A 20,601-nucleotide genomic window follows, 5' to 3' on the forward strand; every position below is an offset into this window, starting at 1 on the left:
ACAAAGAAAATGTTCTATTCAGTGTGGAAGCTCAAACGATTAAAACCTTTCTTCCCAAGAGCAACTTTTCGATATCTAATACAATCAGTGGTCCTAAGCCATGCAGATTATTGCAACGTAATCTACGCGGGCTGCAAAGAACAACTCATAAAAAAACTCCAGACCACCAAAAATACAGCAGTCAGGCTGATATTCAGCAAAACACACTTCGAAAGTGCCAAACCCCTCCGAGAAAAGTTGCATTGGCTCCCAATCAAAGAACGGATCATCTTCAAAATCTGCACCTTAGTCCACAAAATCATATACAGCGTAGTCCCAGAATACATGACAGACCTCATAGACTTACAATAAGAAACAAAGTCAGATCATCAAGATCCTTCCTAAACCTACACTACCCAAATTGCAAAGGACTGAAATACAAAACAACTTATGCAGCTGGCTTCTCTTAAATAAGCGCACAACTATGGAATGGGCTCCCAAGAGCTGTGAAAACAATCCACGACCACTTGAACTTCAGGAAATCACTAAAAACAAACCTCTTCAAAAAGGCCTACCCCAACGACCCCACGTAACCCTCTTCATCTACCAACACAGCATGACTATGATCGCACAGGACAACATGCAATCTTCATCCATTTCGACCCTCCACTTATACCTCATACGATCACTATACAACTTTGTATTTGTTATCCACCAACTGGGCAAACGCCTTTGACGGTACTATGTGTAAGCCACATTGAGCCTGCAAATAGGTGGGACAATGTGGGGTACAAATGCAATAAATAAATAAAAGAACCATGGAGATTGGAGTGTTTTCCTACTCTCATCTTACAGAACAAGGGATCTGTTCTGCACCCCAACCTTCAGTCTCAGGCCCTCACAGCCTGGATGTTGAGAGCCTATAATGGGTCTGTCAGGTGATGTCTCCCGGGTCTTGCTGGCTTCCAGGAAAGATTCTACCAAGTGGTATTACTCTTGTTGTCTGATGTCAAGGCAAGGCCCTAGATCCCCATTCATGGTCGACACAAACCCTGTTTGAATACCTTCTGAGTCTGATCTTCAACTCGTGCAATTAGTGCTTATTAATATGTAGAAGTAAGGCCGTCTCTGGACATCCTCTAGTTAATCGTGTCATGTGAGGTTTGCTTTTGTCAGAGCCCCCTGTCAGACCTCTACCTGTGTCATGGGACCTCAACATTGTTCTCACCAGCGGATTAAAGCTCCTTTTGAGCCACCAAATTTCTGCCATCTGAAGTACTTGACCTGGAAGGTCATTTTCTTGGTGGCTGGTTACTTCAGCTTGTAAGGTCCATGAGCTTTAGGCTCTAGTAGTGGATGCTCCATAAACTAAGTTTCATCACAACAGTCCTCCACACACACCCTAAGTTCTTGCCAAAGATTGTGTCGGAGTTCCATCTGAACCAGTCGATTCTTACCAACATTCTTTCCCCAACCTCATGCTCATCCTGGCGAGAGGATCTTGTACACTGGACTGCAATCACACATTGACCTACTACATGGTGCGGACTGGGCCCCACAGACAGTCTGCCCAACTTTTTATTTCTTTTGATCCCAACAGGATGGGGGTCACTATTGGGAAACATACCATTTCTAATTGGCTGGCAGATTGCATTTTCTTCATTTATTTCCAGACTTGCTGATGTCATGGCTCACAATGTCAGAGCCATGGCTGTGTCGATAGTCACTTGTGGTCAGCCTCTATTGAAGAAATTTGGTCTTCAGTCCACTTAGTCACATCGCATTACTGCCTTGAGTTGGATTCCCGATAAGACAGTCAGTTTGGGCATAAACTGTTGCAGAATCTGTTTGGGGACTAGAATCCAACTCCACCCCCCCCCTCCCCCGGGCCCGTTTTATTCTGTTCCAGGCTGTACTCTCACTCAGCTTGTATATAGTTTCAGGTTTATCTGAGTTATGTCCTCGCCATTGCAGGCCCAATTGACCAAAGTTTGTTGTTTTTGAGCCTGGATGCTAGGGATACCCCAGTTGTGAGAATTATTGCCTGCTTGTCCTCGGAGAAAGCAAGATACCTGTAGCAGGTATTTTCTGAGGACAGCAGGCCTTATATTCTCACAAACCTATGTTTGTGTCCTGTTTTTTGTTTGTTTGTTTTTAATGCTGTAGTATCTAACAGCAGTAACTCTGCTTTTGTGGCGGGCTGGAAGGCACTCGCGCATGTATGGTGGAGCGATGCTCATGCTCCACAAAGCTCTGTTTTTTAGCTTGTTACAAGCTCTTGACCAGGCAGTGTAGGATTGTGTTACCCAATTGTGAGAATATAAGGCCTGCTGTTCTCGGAGAATACCTGCTACAGGTAAGTATCTTCGCTTTTCCGGGTTTGCAGAGCTGGCTGCTCATAGCTGCTTGTGTGGTATTCAGCACTTAACTGGCTATGGATTACCATATAAAGATAGGTCTGACTTTTATGCAGTCCTGTTTATGCAGTTAACCTGGCCAATTAAGTTCTGAATATCAGCACTTAACAGGCCAAGTGCAGACTCTACCCCCGGAATGCCCCCCCAAAATAGTTGATTTTGAATTCAGCACTACCTGGTTATTTTCATCAGTGCTAACTGGTTAAGTCCTGCTGAAAATAACCAGTTAGCACCAAACAGGCAGTTTAACTGGAGCCATTTCTGTCCAGTTAAATTGCATTGAATATTGATCCTGATGTTTTGAGGGCATTAGTTCTCAGACTTCATCATTGTTGGAAAGCCCAGGTTGTAATCAGAGTCTTTGCTCCAGCTTCAGAGTGAAAATAGAGATTTGTACCAGCTTTGATGATACTTTTCCTAGCTAAAACCATAGGCATAGTTTGGAAAATCCAAACTATGCGCATAACTTTCTCCCCTGACCAGTCTCATACTGGGGACACATCTCTTTGTGAAACAGTGTACATATTTGTACCTTCCACAGAATGTGGCAGTTTGTAGACAGATTACTAGGAAGGCAAAACACTCTTTACCCATGCAAATCTTTAAAAACTGCCTTTCCCATGTCAAAAAACAGCTACTTACATTCTGTTGCCTGGATTTCAAGTTGAATTTTCTCTATAAGAGAAGCACAAGTAACTTCTGAAGCACACTTCCCAAAGAGCCCACTTGTAATGGTTTCAGTTCTCTTATGTGGCTTGAATGGAAACAGCATTACGTTTTGCCTGAAGGATGTGGTTCATCAGTGGCACTTTTTTTTTATTCATTCATGTATTCTCAAAGCCTCCTTTTATTTTAAGGAGTCCCCATTTTCTTTTTTTCACTTCAGGTACCAGAGATGAGACGTACTCTGACTCCTTCCAATTCTCCTATGTCTTCCCCCAGTAAGCACGGAGACAGGTTTATTCCATCCCGCGCTGGAGCCAATTGGAGCATTAACTTCCACAGAATAAATGTAAGTGTTTTCCTGGTAGTTGTTTCATGGCATAGTTTCTGGAAAGTCTATGATATGATGTGAGAATTGTGTGCCACTGACTCCACATGCTGGTGCCTTAAAACCTCCAAGGCAGTATCATTTATAAAATCCTTAAAACACTTCACATGAGTTTGGTATTACCCAATGTTATATGAGCAAAATATTTTACTACCAGTAAAGTGACCTGTACTACACATAACAATGTATAACATTTTTTAGTGAACAATATTGGACTTTTTCTTCCTCTCTACAGGAAAATGAAAAATCACCAAGTCAGAACAGGAAAGCAAAAGATGCTACTTCTGACAATGGCAAAGGTAGGACTCAAACTGTTTTTATCACTTGTCAATAGCTGTTGGTTTCAAAATCTATACTCGCGCATACCATTTTCCAGGGTTTAAACTCATCCCTTCCCCTACATCAAGTCTCACCTAACTTCTCCAATCAGATCATTTCCTGTATAGGTGAAGTGCGTCTTGTTTGTGGTCTCTGATGTGTTCCTTGTGTGTTCAATAGATGGCCTTGCCTACTCTGCCCTTTTGAAAAATGAGCTGCTGGGAGCAGGGATTGAAAAGGTGCAAGATCCCCAGACTGAGGATAGAAGGCTGCAACCATCTACCCCTGAGAAGAAAAGTCTTTTTACAGTAAGCCATGTAGATGTCTAGTATTCTGAAAATGCATTTGCCTGCTTTTCTTGGAGCAAGTACACTGTCTTGACCAGCTGCTGTGGAGTGGGAGGAGACAACTGAAGCATTTTTTGCCCTGATAGGGAGCCCGTGCAGACCTCTCATTCTCCTTCCCATCCTCAAGAGGAATAGGAGGAGGGTAAGAGACTGAAAGGAGAGTGAGAAAGAGACATTAGGATCTCTCTGATAATTTTCTTCTTTTTTTTTTAGTCCTTCCAGACCAATCCAGAACCAGTGGGTTTGTGCTGATCGACCAGCAAATGGAGACAGAGAATAAAAAGCTGTGAGCCCTACCCTAAAGGGCACCATGCAGCTTCAGGTGCTCATTATTTTGAATGACCAAGCAATGAAGATAAGGAGCAGAAAACCTTGACTATTTGATTTGTTTTGAAAAATAACACATGTAACACCACTGTGCAACAGAAAAACTTGTAACAAGAGAAAATCTGTAATTTACGTCCCTCCAGACTGGCACAGACTGATGGGTTATGCTCTCTGACCAGCAGATGGAGACTGAGATTCACCAACTTCTGAGTCCACCTGTAACTGTTGTGTAGTCCCCAGATTGTCAGTGGTTCTCAGTCTCCTGCAGATGGTGGACATGATAAACCTGTGCAGTCCTGGTCAGGTGTTAGTCCTGTAGGGGGGATCAGCTAAATTGAGGTTTTGTATTTAAAAAAAACCAAAACTTCCTTTCAGGCCTAGCTGGTAGTTTAGTTGTGCTGGACTGGGACTGAGGCCCGCAGGAGTCTCTCTTGTCTCGGAAGTGCCGCACTTGGGTGGCCGGGTCCCTCCCCCCATATCTGTTTCAAGACTTCTTGCTTTGTGCCTTGGCTGTTCTTCTCTGCTTCGCAACAGACAACCTTGAGTGCCTGTGGTGTCTCCTTTACAAACTGATTAAAAAAAAAAAAAAAAAAGTAAGCAAAAAACATGTCATGCCTTTGCAGTGTCTTTGGGCCACGGCTGCAAGGCCTTGCTGTTTTTTGGTGCCAGAGAGGTTGAGTGACTTGAGGATAAGGGTCCCTCAGTACTCGGAGCCTCTGTGCACCACAAGTGAGGAGGAGGTGTGATGAATGCGGACAGACTAAAGAAGTGCTCTAGGTACTCGCGGCGAGGAGTAAATGTGGCAGGAGTTTGTAAATTTTGTGTCAGTTGCAAGGATTCCGAACCTTTGGCAGTGGCTATTCGGGGTCCTTAGAAGGAGAAGGATTCCTGCGGAGATGTAGCTGAGGCTGGTGGTTCTGGTGTGTATGACATGGCAGCCTGACTTTGATGGAAACCGCCACCATCTTGTCTTCAGGGTCTGGTGTTGAGCATCCTCCGCTGCTGGAGCCCATTGACTTCATTCCGGGGGGGGGGCGGGGGGCGGTTAACTCCAGGGAGATCCAAGAATGGATTTTTACCATGAGTTCATTTTGGCCATGTTTAAGGCCACCTGCATTCGGCAGTTGGGGGTTAGGTTGAACAGGCGGGGGAGGGGGATGTGGCCCCCCTCCATACAAGAGAGGTTGTACTGGGAGGAGGAGGATCTCCTCAAGGCAGTCTCACCTCCCCCCCTCCATTCTGAGGAGGCTCAGGGTTGGAAGGATGAACAGATGGATAGAGGAGATGTTTGTGAGGAGGAATTATAGCTACGTCATGCAAGGTTCCACGTTAGGAGTTACGGACCAAGAAAGGGATCTGGGTGTCATCGTTGATAATACACTGAAACCTTCTGCTCAGTGTGCTGCTGCGGCTAGGAAAGCGAATAGAATGTTGGGTATTATTAGGAAAGGTATGGAAAACAGGTGTGAGGATGTTATAATGCCGTTGTATTGCTCCATGGTGCGACCGCACCTTGAGTATTGTGTTCAATTCTGGTCGCCACATCTCAAGAAAGATATAGTAGAATTGGAAAAGGTGCAGCGAAGGGCGACTAAAATGGTAGCGGGGATGGGACGACTTCCCTATGAAGAAAGACTAAGGAGGCTAGGGCTTTTCAGCTTGGAGAAGAGACGGCTGAGGGGAGACATGATAGAGATATATAAAACATTGAGTGGAGTGGAACAGGTGGATGTGAAGCATTTGTTCACGCTTTCCAAAAATACTAGGACTAGGGGGCATGCGATGAAACTACAGTGTAGTAAATTTAAAACAAATTGGAAAAAATGTTTCTTCACCCAACACATAATTAAACTCTGGAATTCGTTGCTGGAGAACATGGTGAAGGCGGTTAGCTTAGCAGAGTTTAAAAAGAGGTTAGACGGTTTCCTGAAGGATAAGTCCATAAACCGCTACTAAATGGACTTGGGAAAAATCCACAATTCCAGGAATAATATGTATAGAATGTTTGTACGTTTGGGAAGCTCGTCAGGTGCCCTTGGCCTGGATTGGCCGCTGTCGTGGACAGGATGCTGGGCTCGATGGACCTATGGTCTTTTCCCAGTGTGGCATTACTTATGTACTTATGATGCATAGATGGATCATTTGCCTCCAGGTGAAGATGCCTTTGTGGTATGAGTGTTCCATAGTTGCAGGAGTTTATAAGCCAGGTCTTGTTGGTGTTGAAGTTTGATGAGGACCCTAAGGACACTCTGCATAAGGTAAACCCATTGTTGAAGGGGATTCAAAAATCTTCATGTTCCTTTCCTGTGCACCAAGATATAAGGGATATTAATTGGACCTAGTGGAATTTTCTTGACACTGCATTCAGGGTGGCTCGTTCCATGGTGTGGTTTTGTCCAGTTCCTGACAAGGATATAGAATCTTTGTGGCCTACAGTGGTAGAAGCCATAGTCTCACCAGTAGTGAAGAAGACTACAGTGGATGGAGGTACAGCCTTGAATGGAGGTATAACCTTGAAAGACCCTCAGGACCGCAGGTAGAGGATAGGCCTAAGGTGGTTGATGGGGATTCTTCTGGTAGAGGTCAGCTTAGGAAGTCTCAGTGGTAATGTCCTGGCAGAGTCGGTGGAGGTCAACAAGGGTTTTTTTTCCAGAGAATGTAGTCGTTTTGTGGAGACAGACTCTGACCAGGCTGCTCCTCTTTAAGGTCATGGTTTCCAATGAAGGTGTTGAAGTCCAGCCTCTGGTCCCAGTAGGAGCAAAGTTGCAAGATTTTTATTGGAGGTGGACCCATATTACGTTGGATCAATGAGTTGTTGAGATCATTTTTGATGGCTATGCTTTGGAGTTTGCACACCCCCAATCAGATGCATTTGTAGAGTATCCCTGCCATTCCCAATGCCAAGCAAAGGCTGTCAGGGAAATTCTGGACAGATTGATCTGTTCCGTTCCAGGAGTGGGGCACCGATCGGTATTCATTTTATTTTGTGTGTTGGATTTGAAGAGGGTAAATCGTGCCCTTCAGGTGCCCACTTTTCACATGGAATCCTTAATGGTCAGTCATAGTAGCATTGAGGCCTGAAGAGTTCCTCATTTCTTTGGACCTGATGTTGGCTTATCTCTATATTTCTATCTGACAGGGGCATCGGAGATTCCTTTACTTTTCAGTTTTGGAGCAGTATTATCAGTTCTGTATGCACCCTTTCAGTTTGGCTACAGCTCCGGCACTTTTTCAAAGGTGATGGCAGTGGTCCTATGGAAGGAAGGGATCTTAGTTCACTCCTATCTGGATGATTGTCTGATTTGGTCAAAGTCCTTTGAAGAGAGCAACAGTGCCACCACTCAGGTAGTGCAAATGTTGGTGTCTTTGAGCTGGGTCTTCAATCCAGCGAAGAGCCATCTGGTGCCTTCGCAAAGTGGGCAAGGTGTTTCTTCCTGAAGCGAGGAACTGGAAGATGCAGTTTTAGGTGTGATCCTTGCTTTCACTTCACTTTCTAAAGGCCAGGGAGTACCTGTGGGTGCTGGGCTCAATTGAGGCATCCTTGGAAGTTTTATAGTGAGCCAGGACCCATATGAGACTGCGACTGGAAGCTCTACTGTCGCGGTTGTCTCCCCAGACCCAGTCTTTAGAGATGTGGCTTCTGCTTGGAGGTGCAGAGTGGCTCAGCTTGAGGTGGTAGTTATAGTCTCTTAGTCTGTCCGGGGGCAGGAGCTTGGATCATCCCCAGTGCACGGTTGTGACAATGGACGCCAGTCTATAGGGTTAGGGGAGCTCACTGCCTGAGCCAAGTGGCTTGGAGCCGGTGGACACCTGTGGAGTCTCATGGTCAAATCAACTAACCGGAAACGAAGGTGATTTGTCTGGTGCTTCACTCATTCCAGCATGTTGTCAAGGGGAGGGCCATTTGAGTCCGCTTGGACAATGCTACTGCAATAGCTTATGTGAACTGTCAAGGAGGCACTAAGGGACACCTGTTGGCAGAGTAGGTGGCTCTGCTTATGGTCTGGGCAGAACGACATCTGAAAGATCTGTCTGCTGCACACGTGGCGGATGTGGACAATCTACAGACGGATTTGGGAAGTAGTGCCTTTGACCTCATTGTGAGCAAGTGGGAGCTACCAGTTATGGACCTGATGGTGATTTTCTGCAATGCCAAGGTTGCCCGATTCTAATCTAATCTGGATTTTATATACCATAGTATCCCCAAAAAAGGTCCAGAACAGTTTACAAAAGGTAAGAACTACTACACATAGAATTATCTCTTGAAAATAAATCTAAAAGCCAAAATTACAAATCATTCAATTAAAAAATTTCTGTAATAATACAGTCTTAAGAAGCTTGCAAATTAATTCTTAAGTAATCCTTTATATCTTATTCCCTTGAAGGACGGAAAGATCAATGACAAATTAGACAAATTTGAATCCATTCTGAAATGCTTACCGGAGCTAAATCATACAGAATCTTGTCAAATGTGCAAGTTTATATATTATGCAAGCTTTTACAGGAAGACAGTGAATTTCAGCTAACAGCAGAGACCCATGATCTTAAAGAACACATATAAAAAAAAAAAAGAATAGGTGACAAGGGGGAACCCTGAGGGACTCCACGTGGTGGGCACCAATAGTCAGAAAAATTTCCATCTCAGTTGGAGAAGGGATTACCGGTTGGAGAAGATTGGATTCCCTGATGCAAGAGTGGCCAACCTCTGGTCTCCTATATGTGTTTCCTCTGTGGCCCCTAGTCATCTAGGAAATAAATCTTCATAAAGGACTGTTCCCGAACACTTGAGGAAGAGAAGATATTTGGGTAGAGTGATTGCAACCCTCTTACGTTCTAGGAAAAGATTTTTTTCTCTCTGGATGGTTTCTGTGTATAGCATATTTTCTACACTTGGTGCTGGGATCACCAGATTGTGTCTTTGAAGTCTTAGGTGCCGCAGATTTTAGATTTCTTGCAGGACAGCTTGAATAAAGGCCTTGCCTTGGCCTCCCTTAAGGTGCATGTGGCAGCGCTGGCATGTTTCCAGGACTTGATCAAGGGCAAGGCCTTGGCTTCTTTAGTACATGATCTGTTTTTTCTCAAGAGGTGTTCACCTACTCTGGCCTCTGCTTCAGCACTATGTTCCTCCTTGGGATCTTAATCTGGTGTTAACTACTTTGGTATTGGTTCCCTTTGAGCTGTTGGTGGATTGCACGCTTAAGGAATCAGACAGTGGCTTTGCCAGTTTTAGGGCAGGTTAATGACTTGGCAGAGTTGGAAGGTGCCGAGGGTCTATTTATATAGGACTAGAGAATTTTTCCATTCAAACAGATTGTTCATCCTGATCAGTAGGAATAGGAAAGGTGAGGCTGCTTCTAAGGCTATGATTGCCAGGTGGCTTTTGTTCTTAAGGGCAAGCGTGCTCCACAATTCTTTAAGGTTCATTCCACCAGGGATCATCCAAACTCTCGAGCGGAAAGTTCTTTTATCTTGCCTCTGGAGATTTGTAGACCGGCTGTGTAGTACTCGCTGCATATCTTTGCACGACATTATCGGGTAGATGTGCAATCTCGTCAGGATACAGCTGGGGTCTTGGAAGTGGGAATCAAAGGGGCCCGCCTGTAATGGTTACTGCTTTGGTACTTCCCGTCAGTTTGTGCCAGTCTGGAGGGACGCAGTGGATGGGGAAGTTAAATCTTACCTGTTAATTTGCTTTCCAGATTTGCTTTCCAGACTGGCACAGAACCCACCTGAATCAGGTATTAGCTTCTGTTTTGGTTCTTGTGGTTCTTGCAGCTTGCCTAGGGTACTGTGAGGTATTGGTAGCATTTCGGTTCTCGTTTTGTTTCTTGGTTCTTATCCAAAGAAGCAGCAGTACAAGGCGTGTAGGATCAGAGCCTACAGCTATAAGCACTGAGGGGAAATAGATTGTAATGACTTAGAGTGGGCAGATCTACTTTTGCTATTTGACTACTGACTCTGTGGGAACTGCACAGCATAGTTATAGGTATACTCAAGTCAGTAGTTCTCAGTCTCCATCTGCTAGTTGGAGTGCATAACCCATCAGTTTGGGCTGGTGGAGGGACTAAAGGAAAGCAAATTAACAGGTAAGGCCTAATTTCTCCTTTCTTTATACAGCAGAAATAACATTACAGTACAGCAGCCAGGTGGGACTCTGGACTAGTCTGATAGGACTAAAAGAGAGAAAATTATCAGCTAGGTCCAAACTTCTCCTTCTTTGTCCACACCAGGCTAGTTCAGAACCTGTGGGATGTAGCAAAGGAGTCCTCAAGGTGGATGGGAAATCCCTGCCCAAAGGTCTTCTTCAGCTTGTGTTGCCACATCCAATCTAATCCTTGGCAAACGTATGAAGGGGTGACCATATAGCCACCTTATAAATATCTACTGGAGATACTGAACGCAACTCTGCTCAAGAAGTTGACACCCTTCTGGTAGAATGAGCTCTCAAACCTATGGAAGACTGTCTTCCTTATACAGTATAAGCTGATGAAATCATCTGAATCCAGTGAACAATAGTATCCTTTGAAGCTGAATCCAGTGAATAATAGTAACCCTAGAAGCTGCAGACCCTTTCTTAAAGCCTCCAAAAAGGACAAATTATCCAAGTTCTTAAATTCGTTAAATCTAGGTATTTAACTGAGGACTCAATAAACATTTAACAAATGTAATGGTCTAAACTCCTCTCTATCATCTTCCCTGTGGAATGATGGAAGAATAACAACATGATTGATATGTAAAGGAGATACTACTAAAGGAAGAAACAAAAGGTACTGTTCAAATCAAGAATCCCACTTCCGTAAAATGGAGAAAAGATCTCTGTACAAGATAATGCTTGCGATTCTGAAACAGAGTACCTCTTGGCTATCACCTCAGCACAAGTCTTGAGAATGAGGTCCTACAGGGTCACTCTTCCCAGTGGCTCAAACAAGAGTGACTCAGTGCCTCGAGTACTGTATTCAAACTCTACTCGGGACAAGAAGGACAAAGAGGACAAACATGAGTAACAGCTGTGAAGAAATTAATCACATTGGGATGTGATGTCAAAGTGGACTTTTCCAAATGTCCTCTGAAACAGGATAAAGCTGCTGCTTGGACCTTCTAAGAACCTAATGCTAGGCCTTTCTGAAGCCTTTCCTGAAGAAAGGCTAGGATATGTACTACTGTTGCTTGACAAGGAAAGATCGCCCTCAGCACACTAGGAGTTAAAACTCATCAAAATTCAATAAGTGGCTCAGAGACCAATGTCAACAAGAAGTTTTTAGATATAGTATAGCCTTTTGTTTTTGCCCCATCCCCTATAAGGGCGATGTCACAAAAAGCCTAGCCACCCACTTGGGGCTAACCCAGAAGCCACTTAGAGGGTCTATCCCCAGCACAGCTTGGGTCTGCCTGCACCTGGGCATGTGCTCTACACTAGTACTCTCCTCCCACTGACTGAGTCCCAGTTGCCTCTGGGCGAGTCTCATGCTCTCAAGTTATCCTCTGTGATTTCTAGGTTACTGGGACCACACTCCCAGTGGTCCCACAGTTCCTAGAAAACACTCACAGACCCAACACACAAAGAACCAGGATTCTTAGTCAGTCCAGACAAGCAGAGTCAATAAACTAAAAAAGGTTTATTGTCATAAAAGATTTGAACAGTGAACTGTAAGAACAGATGGAAAATAACAGGTAGCTGAATAAGGATCAATTCTAAAACTATCTAAACATTTTATCACTACCTGAATAGTGCCCGGGAGGTACAGGAAATATAGTTGCTCACAGGTTACAGAATATAATTGCTCACAGGGTCTCAGTAAAGAAGTCTTTCTCTCTACTTTCAAACTAAGTGGAGAAAAATCCAGTATGTCTAGACTGAATTTGAACTCCTGGGCCACTCTCTCTGCTTCTAAACTAAGACTGGAGAAAAATCCAGTATGTCCAGACTGAATTTGAGCTCCTGGGTCAATCAGAGGCCAGAACAGCATTTTTTAAAAGCAGCTGGCCACATCACTACAGGTTACTTTCTCTTTGTGTTAAACTAAAGAAGGAACAGTCATTTCTCTGTAACAGCTTTAAACATAAAACGTGCACTACCTGCTGGCCAAACTAAAGAAATACACTTCAAGAAATAATATTTTACAGGCTTACAAACCCACTTTTTTTTGTCACACCTCTGTCCTTAAAAGAGAGACCCTGGACTGCGGCCTCTAGAAACCGCTGGTTGGATCTCGACAGTCCAGTGTCAGGACGGTTCTGACTCTTCCTTTTGTGGAGAGTCCATCAGCATTACCATGTTCACTGCCCTTCTAGTGCTTAGAAACTTTTACCACACTACATTCTAATGGTGTTAATCCTGTATGCTTCCTTTTGTGAATAGTGAGGATTATCTTTTGATTGAAGCTTTTACCATACTCAGTACATGTGAATGGCTTTACTCCTGTGTGGATTCTCTGGTGCTTTGTTAGCTGTGATTTATGAATAAAGCTTTTTCTACTTTCAGTGCATGACAAGAGAAAGATCTTCATGTAGTCTCTGGGTCTTGGGCTTCCCCAAGTCTTTCACCGACTTTTCAAGATCTCCAAATAACAATTTACTCCTAAATGGAAGTCTGCTAAGGAAAGTTTTGGATGCCATATCCGCAGACCAATTTCTAAGTCGTAACTGTTAACTACCATACTTCTTGTCGAAGTGCTGATCAGATCATAAAGCATATCTGCATTGTAAGCCAGATTTCCTTCGAGGTAAGTCATATCCTCAGACGGATCCCCCTCCTCCAAGGGAGCAGAACTATCACCTTTTTGGACCAAAGGAGAGATGCTTTGGCAAAATAGGCACTAAATATTGTTGCCTGAAAACTTAGCACTATGATATCAAATGCTTGTTTAAGCAAAGACTCTACTTTCCAGTCCTGCACATCCTTGAGAGCTGAACCTCTCTTAAATGGACTAGTAGTCTTGGCAACCACAGTAACCAAGGTGACTATTTTAGGCTGTCTAATTCTTTTTTTTTTTTTCTTTTTGTCCGGAACCAACACATAGAGTTTGAATGTTACTCTGCCAACTCTAAGCCCTGCTTCTGGAGTATTCCACTGGGCTAAAATAAGGGCCTGCACCACTTCATGGGCTGGAAAAGCTATTGAAGGCTTCTTGATACCTGCCAAAATGGGATTGCCTCCCTTAGATTGCTCCTGAGTAGAAACTTCCAAAATACTAAGTACTTGCAAGGACCTAGTAATAAAAGAAGGAAGCTTTTCCCTGCAAAAATGACAAACCACCATGGGGTCATCACATTCACTTACAGAGAGTTCCCCTTCCTCTAAATCAGCTGTTTTCCACCTAATCCTCAGAGACCACCTGGCCCGTAGGGTTTTCATGATTTCCACAATGAATATGCATGAGAGATTTGCATACCAAGAAGGCAGTTCATTTAGATCTCTCTCATGCATATTTATTGTGGAAATCCTGAAAAACTGACGGGCCAGGTGGTCCCTGAGGACTGGGTTGAAAACCACTGCTCTAGATCACTGAGGGAAGCTTTGAGTTTCTTTTACAAAGCCTCGCTAGCGATTCCTGCGCAGCTAATGAGAGGAAGCACATAGGAATTGAATGGGCTTCCTCTCATTTGCCACATCGAGAATCGGTAGCGCAGCTTTGTAAAAAAAGGCCCTATGTTAGAAGCAATAGATTGGCCATGGTCCATAATTGGGAATCCCATTCTGAAATTTCAGTTTCTTTCTTCTAACTGCAGTTATCTGTGCTTAGAAGCTAAACTCTTCTGTTGCAGCAGAAAGGTTTTGAAGAAGTTGCACCTCATGAGACTCCTATGTGCTTTATTTAACATCTTTTTATTGAAAAAAATCACAAAACAAATAGTAATAAACAGTTACAATAGTTCATATTAAATTTGGTGAGCTATTCAATCTCAGCTTTAACCTACCTCATCCTCCTGCTTGCTTTAATAAGAATGCCTTCTTCCCCTTATGCAAATTCAGGGGAAAAAAGTACCTCTGCTCTCAGAGGTTCCCCCACTCCAGAAGGCCTAGGAGAGTCAAAAGACATATCTGAAGCCCCCACATTGCCCCTTTGGATTTCCTGGGAAATAGAACGCTGCTCAGAGTGATCTAACACAGAAAGTGAAACTGAGCAAGATTCAGAAATAGCCCATGGCAAAGGCTGCTGCTTTAGCACCAACAGTTAGGGAAACTCAAGGCTGCACTTAATGAGCTAGTTGTAGTCAGACACCAAAGAACATCCATCCAAGCAAGAGGTGCAGTGGCCAGCTTCTCCCTGATGACGCCCACAGCATTTTGCACACTCAGCCTGAGCCTCATTCGGAGTAGAGCTGCCAATAATCTTAGGCGCATTGGACACTTCAAAAATCAAGACCAGGGATGCAGCCTCCTGCGGCTGGAAGTCTGAAACTGTTCCAGTGAATCCCTCAGAGCTGTAATCTTAATCCCTGTGAGCGCCCTCAGGGATAAAAAATTAAGTTAAGACTCACAACCTACTTCTGAGAAGAAACCGCTGCTGGAGAAAGAAGTCTTCTCTGATATTCAAATTTAAAATAATTTTCTCTCCTTTGAAAACCTTAATAAAGAGGGAAGGAGAATAAGATATGAGGAGAGATGGGGAGGAAGCTCAGATTCCTCTCTCTCCTGTGCTCCAGTAAAAATTGTGTTTTGTTTTATTTATATTTTAATCCGGCCCTATTTCTTCAAATTTCCCCAAAAAAACTGAGCTTAGCTGGGTATCAACTTTCCAACTGGTCCAGTAGCTTATACCATTAACCATTCCAGGAGCTACATGGGCAATAGTCACTATCTGCTTGTGAAAGAGAATACTGAGCACTTGTAGCTGCAAGGTTCTCAACTCTTTGTTTTCTGTCTCCATGTGCTGGTGAATGGGCACAACTTCACAAGTTCTGGAATGGTCTATATAGACGACAAGGAAGTACAACAACAAGGAGTGGAGGAGTAACTTAATGGTTAGTGCAATGGGCTGAGAACCCGTGGAACTGGATTCAGCTCCCACTGTGGCTCCTTGTGACTGGATAGTCACCTAACCCTCTATTCCTTAGCGTCCCTCCGGACCGGAGCAGGATTGGACTGTTGGGTTGTGCCCGCCTACCAGCAGGTGGAGACTGAGAAAAACTCTGACTCTAGAGAGCCAATAGGAGCCCTGGCCATGTGACCTTAGCTTCAGTATTTTCTCAGTCTCTCAGCAGGTAGGAAGTGAGCCCATTAGTCTCTCTCTCTCTTTTTCTCTATAAGATATTACAGATATATTTATAATACTTCTTCTGTGCCTGGAATCGTAATTAGAGGCTTGACAAGGTTTCTTTTCTTTCTTTGACAGCCTCTGGGGTGTTAAACTCGGGTGTCTCGAGTCCACCCCCCTTCCTCCCCATCTCCCTGGCTTAGCAGGGAAGGGCCGTCCCTTTCTCTGGAAAGGTGTACCGTCTTTGAGAGAGGCAGCCACTTTTAATAGGCAGCTGTTTTTAAAGAATTAAATCAAGTAAAAGAAAATTAAAAGAATTAATTCAAATGAAAGGAATTTAAAGGAAGTAGTTTTTGCTTTCCCCAGGCTTATAACGAGCAGGTAGCTCTTCTGTCTTATTTTGTTTGAAGAGTCTTTATTTTCTTTTCTGGCGGAGCTATTTAAAAAAAAAAAAAAAAAGTGAAAAGTCAGCGTCTGTGACTTTAATCGGCAGTTTTTTGTTATCTTCATTATTTTTCCTCTGCTATCCGGCGTTGTTAGCGGCGGTAGTTGTAAAAAAAAAAAAAAAAGGCGTGAACTGTTAAGCGCTTGCTCGCTCTTGGACGGGTCTGTATAGCTTGGGAGCTGTATTGACGGTTCCTGTTCGGACCAGAGGCTAAACCATGTTTTGTGCGGCCTCGGAGGCTATCTGTTTTTCGGCGGCATGGATTTCCTGCTTCTTCGTCGGTCCAGTCAGTGGTTTTCTCCCCTGAACTTTATTCTTCTCATTTTGTCGCGTTTGGCTGCCATTGTTTTGCATGCAGCTGCAATTTCCCTTGACGTGGCAGCGTTTTTCTTCTTTTACTGTGTTTGGCTGTTTGTGCAATGGAAAGGAGATATTGTTTCTCCGGTAGTTGGGGCAATTGGTAGTATATTTTCCCTGAAATTAATTTTTACATGTATTTTTCTAGCTATTAAAAAAAAAAAAAAAAAAAAAAAAAAGAAATGCTACGATGTGAATGGCGCTCATTTTGTTTTTCCATCTGTTTTTTTCTCCGTCGGGGACTTTTTGGTTGCTAGCAATGTTGTGAATTAAAGTGCAGCTCAGTTGGCGATTTCTTTGTTCTTGGCAAGACTCCAATTCAAAGTGTAGCTCAGTCGGGAATTCTCTGTTTTAGACAATGGGGCGCATTAAATTGTATCTCAGCTCCATAATAACCATTTTCCTATTCCTTTCCCTTGTGCGTGATGTTTGGAGGAAAGGTCTTCGCTATTGTCTAGCGCAGTTTTTATGGGGGTCCAGTGTACGTCACTCTGTGTCTTTCTCATTTCCTGGTGAATAGGACTACATTGTCTAATAGTCAATTGATTAGTACTTTACAAATCTGGCCATAATATCTTAGTTCCTTTCAAGCATTTCCCTTCATGGCTATGATGTTATACAGTGTTTTTAAGAACTTAACAAACATTTTCTATGGCATAGGCTATCTGGGTCAGGTGCCATGTGGATAGAACTACATTGCCGGATAGTCTATTGTTTGGTACTTTACAATGCTGGACATAAGATCTTAATTCCTTTCAGGAAATTTTCCTCCGTGGCTATACTGTGTTCTTATACTGTGTTTTAAGATCTTAACAAACGTTCTCTAGAGCGTAGGCTATATGGTTCAGATGCCATGTGCAATGAAATACATTGTCTGATACTCAATTGTTGCGTACTTTGCAATTCTGGACATAAGGTCTTACTTCCTTTTAGCAATTTTCTTTCATGGCTATGCGTTCTCTTTGGCATAGCAGATGACAGCTGCCTAGGCTACATGGTTCAGATGGTTCTCATATTCTAGGAGACTCAGTCCTGTCTACCGAGCACCCAGTTTTCTCAGCTGCTTTAGAAGGCATGTTTTATTCACGTCTTCTCTACTTTCCAACTGTCTTGGAGTTTCTCATGTGTTATCTTAGTTTTCTTCTAGGACTTACAAGATATATGTCCACTTAGGGAGTAAAGTTATCCGGTCAATTTGCATTTTCTCCCACTTAAGGATAGTGGGAGGTCCTCACGCCATCTACTTGTATTTTTGTTTCCACTATCTGTTCAGCATGGGCACATGGTAAACATTCTGGTTTTGTCCAGTATGACCATCCATAACATCTGCTATCCCTTTCTCTTCCTTACAGATTTTAGGGTCTTGTTTCAAGCTTTCTTGACGTCAGGTACAGTCTTGTCTCCTGTGGCACAAATTCACCACCTTTTCCGTAATAGGTATTTTCCAAGTCTATTCCATTTCATTTTCATTTTATTCTTCCTCTCTCCAGAGTTTTTTTCTCTTGGAAGGAGATTCACTCATTTTCTGTGCATTTTTTGCCATAAGGGCATAAGTGTTGCCATAATGGGAAAAGCCAAGAGTCCCCATCCTGTTTTCAGATGGGGTCAATCCAGATTGCAAATACCACATTTATATCTCGTGAGTGTGCGTCTGTTCATCTCTGTACTCTCAGTGAGGAAGGAGGCATGACATGATACAAGGTTTGGGGAGATCCGGTAAAATTAAAGGCCAATGTGTCTCAGTCCACGCTCAACATATGGTGATCCTTTCATTTTCATTCTATTCGTCCTCACTCCAGACCTTCCTTTCAATTGGAAGGGGATTCTTTCACTTCCTTTGCATTTTTGCTTAGTATATGAGTATTGTCATACGGGGAAAAAGTCTAAGAGTCCATTAAGCCCAGCATCCTGTCCTCAGTTGTGGTCAATCCAGGTTGCAAGTACCACATTCATTTCTTATGGGTGTGGGTCGGTAGATCTTAGTACATCTCAGTATAGGAGGAGTAATGTCCACGATACGAGGATGATGAGAAGGTCCTCATTACCAGTTTTCTTGCCCTGCTCTTCGGTCTTGCGTCGGCTCCTCGCACCTTTTTCTTAAGTTATGGTCGTAGTAGCAGCGGCGCTCGTGAAACAACGTCTCCTCGTTTCATCCTTTCCTAGATGTCTGGTTCATTACAGACAGTCTTATTGGCAGAGTTGTCAGGTCAAGCAACGGGTGGTGCATTTCGGGCACACTCTAGGTTACGGGGTGCATGTAGCCAGGTCTCTCATTTGATCTCTCTTTTGAGCTCTTGTGTGATCTCATTAGATTTCGTAGCATGTCTCTATTTTTTCTCTCGTTGTTTAGTCAAGTTGGCGCAGACTGTTTTTGTCTTCTCTACAAGCGTCCCACTTTGTTTTCTCTGGATGTTCTTGGGCCTTCGGCCATTAACTTGCTCTATTTTGCAGAGTAAAATTTTACTTTCTAACTCCCAAGAAGGAATTTTTTCTTCATTCTCTTTGGAGTCTCGGTAGTCTTTTTTGGCAGCTTTTCACTCCGTCAATTTCGTGACCATTGGAAAAAAAAAATTCTGGCAGTTCTCAGTGGATACTTTAAGGGGAGGTCCCAGTTCTAGAACTATTTCTTTTCGCTCTGACCTTCCATGTGCCTCGCTTACTCTCTTGCTAAAAAGACTTGTCAGCGGCAGAGATAGATGCCCTCTCGTATCCAGATATTTATCTCGGATGGGATTCCCTCCGCTCAGTTGGCCTCTGTATTCTCACTAGTGCAGCACTTGGGTCTGGTGGTTGAGATTGAGCATTCTTCCTGCAAGTATGCCGGGAGCATATACACAGTGAGCAGTTTTTTGATGGCTGCATCTGTGAAAATATATATGTATATTTATAGTTCTACTACATAAGTACATATGTAATTCCACACTGGGAAAAGCTCAAAGGTCCTATCGAGCCCACCTTTCGGTCGACGGCCAATCCAGACCATGAGTACCTGGCTAGATTCCTAAACGTACAAACATTCTATACATGTTATTCCTGGAACTGTGTAGTGTTTTATGGACTTCTATATGTATCTAACAGATGAAAGGTACTAACAAGTGTCTACTGTTGATTTATTCCCGTTTTCACTAATTGGGGTTTACGACAAGAGTCTCAGGTGATCTGCTTGCAGAGGCAACAGCTACAGATGATTCTTTCTCTCTCATTTGAATTGCGCTCTGAGATATGTTTTCTTCATGTTGGGTAACTGCAGCGGCTGTCAGTTTATTTGCACCTTCAGTCTAGTTTGCAGCAGGGATTTAGGTACCTTCTTCTGCATAGTATTTAACTGCATTCTTGTTTTTACCTATTTAGCTTCTAGTGATCAGGTACTTTCTCACTGACAGGCTTTACATACTTCCAATCTGTTGCTAGGTCAGCAATAGTCTACGATATCGGAAGTATTGTACTTCAGGATTTCGGTTTCCACTTTCTCAGCTGAGGTAGATTCATTGCAGTTTTTTGTTTACAGGCGGCTCTGCTTCTACCTTTGCCATCTTTCTTTCAGTCGTTTTTTTGTTTTTCTCGAGTCTCTCTGTCCTTTGCGCTGCACTGATAGTGCAGAAGGTGGACATTATATAGCGGCCACTTGGTAGGGGACAATGTTCAGCGTCGCTTGGACTTTTCAGCTTTTTTGCTTTGTAGTTATTCTATTTAGTTTATTGGCGGTTCTTGGATCGTCAAGCTTTTGGCTTCGTATTCATCCTAGTTTGGGTGTTTTCAGGGACTCTACCGCATTCTCAATGTCTGTCCCTTCCATAAGATTACTGCTTTGGTACTTTCCAACAGTCCAATCCTGGTCCGGTCCGGAGGGACGCTAAGGAAGGAGAAATTAGATCTTACCTGCTAATTTGCTTTCCTTTAGTCCCTCCGGACCGGACCAGGCCCCTCCCATGTTCTATCAACTCTTTAGATTCTTTTATTAAGTTTGGAAGTGGAATGTTTCAAAAAAAAAAAAAAAAAAAAAACAAACAAACAAACAGATGATACTGTATATATATATATTAAAAAAAAAAAAAAAAAAGACTTTGCGTGGTCCATACCACTTCTCTGGTGGTTGCTGGTGAGCTCAGTTGCTGGAATATATATATATATAAAACCTTAATGGGTCATACCACTTCTTTGG

General features: G+C 43.3%; 1 protein-coding gene across 1 annotated transcript in view; it reads left to right on the plus strand.

Moving 5' to 3' along the window:
• Positions 1 to 20,601, plus strand: part of LOC115480935 (fizzy-related protein homolog) — a 114,250-nt gene that overhangs the window by 58,136 nt on the left and 35,513 nt on the right. The window contains 3 exon segments of the mRNA XM_030219920.1: positions 3,283 to 3,408; positions 3,683 to 3,746; positions 3,946 to 4,073. Coding sequence (XP_030075780.1) covers positions 3,283 to 3,408; positions 3,683 to 3,746; positions 3,946 to 4,073 — 318 coding nt within the window.

The sequence above is a fragment of the Microcaecilia unicolor genome, chromosome 11 (genome assembly GCF_901765095.1).
Source record: "Microcaecilia unicolor chromosome 11, aMicUni1.1, whole genome shotgun sequence".
Taxonomy (NCBI): domain Eukaryota; kingdom Metazoa; phylum Chordata; class Amphibia; order Gymnophiona; family Siphonopidae; genus Microcaecilia; species Microcaecilia unicolor.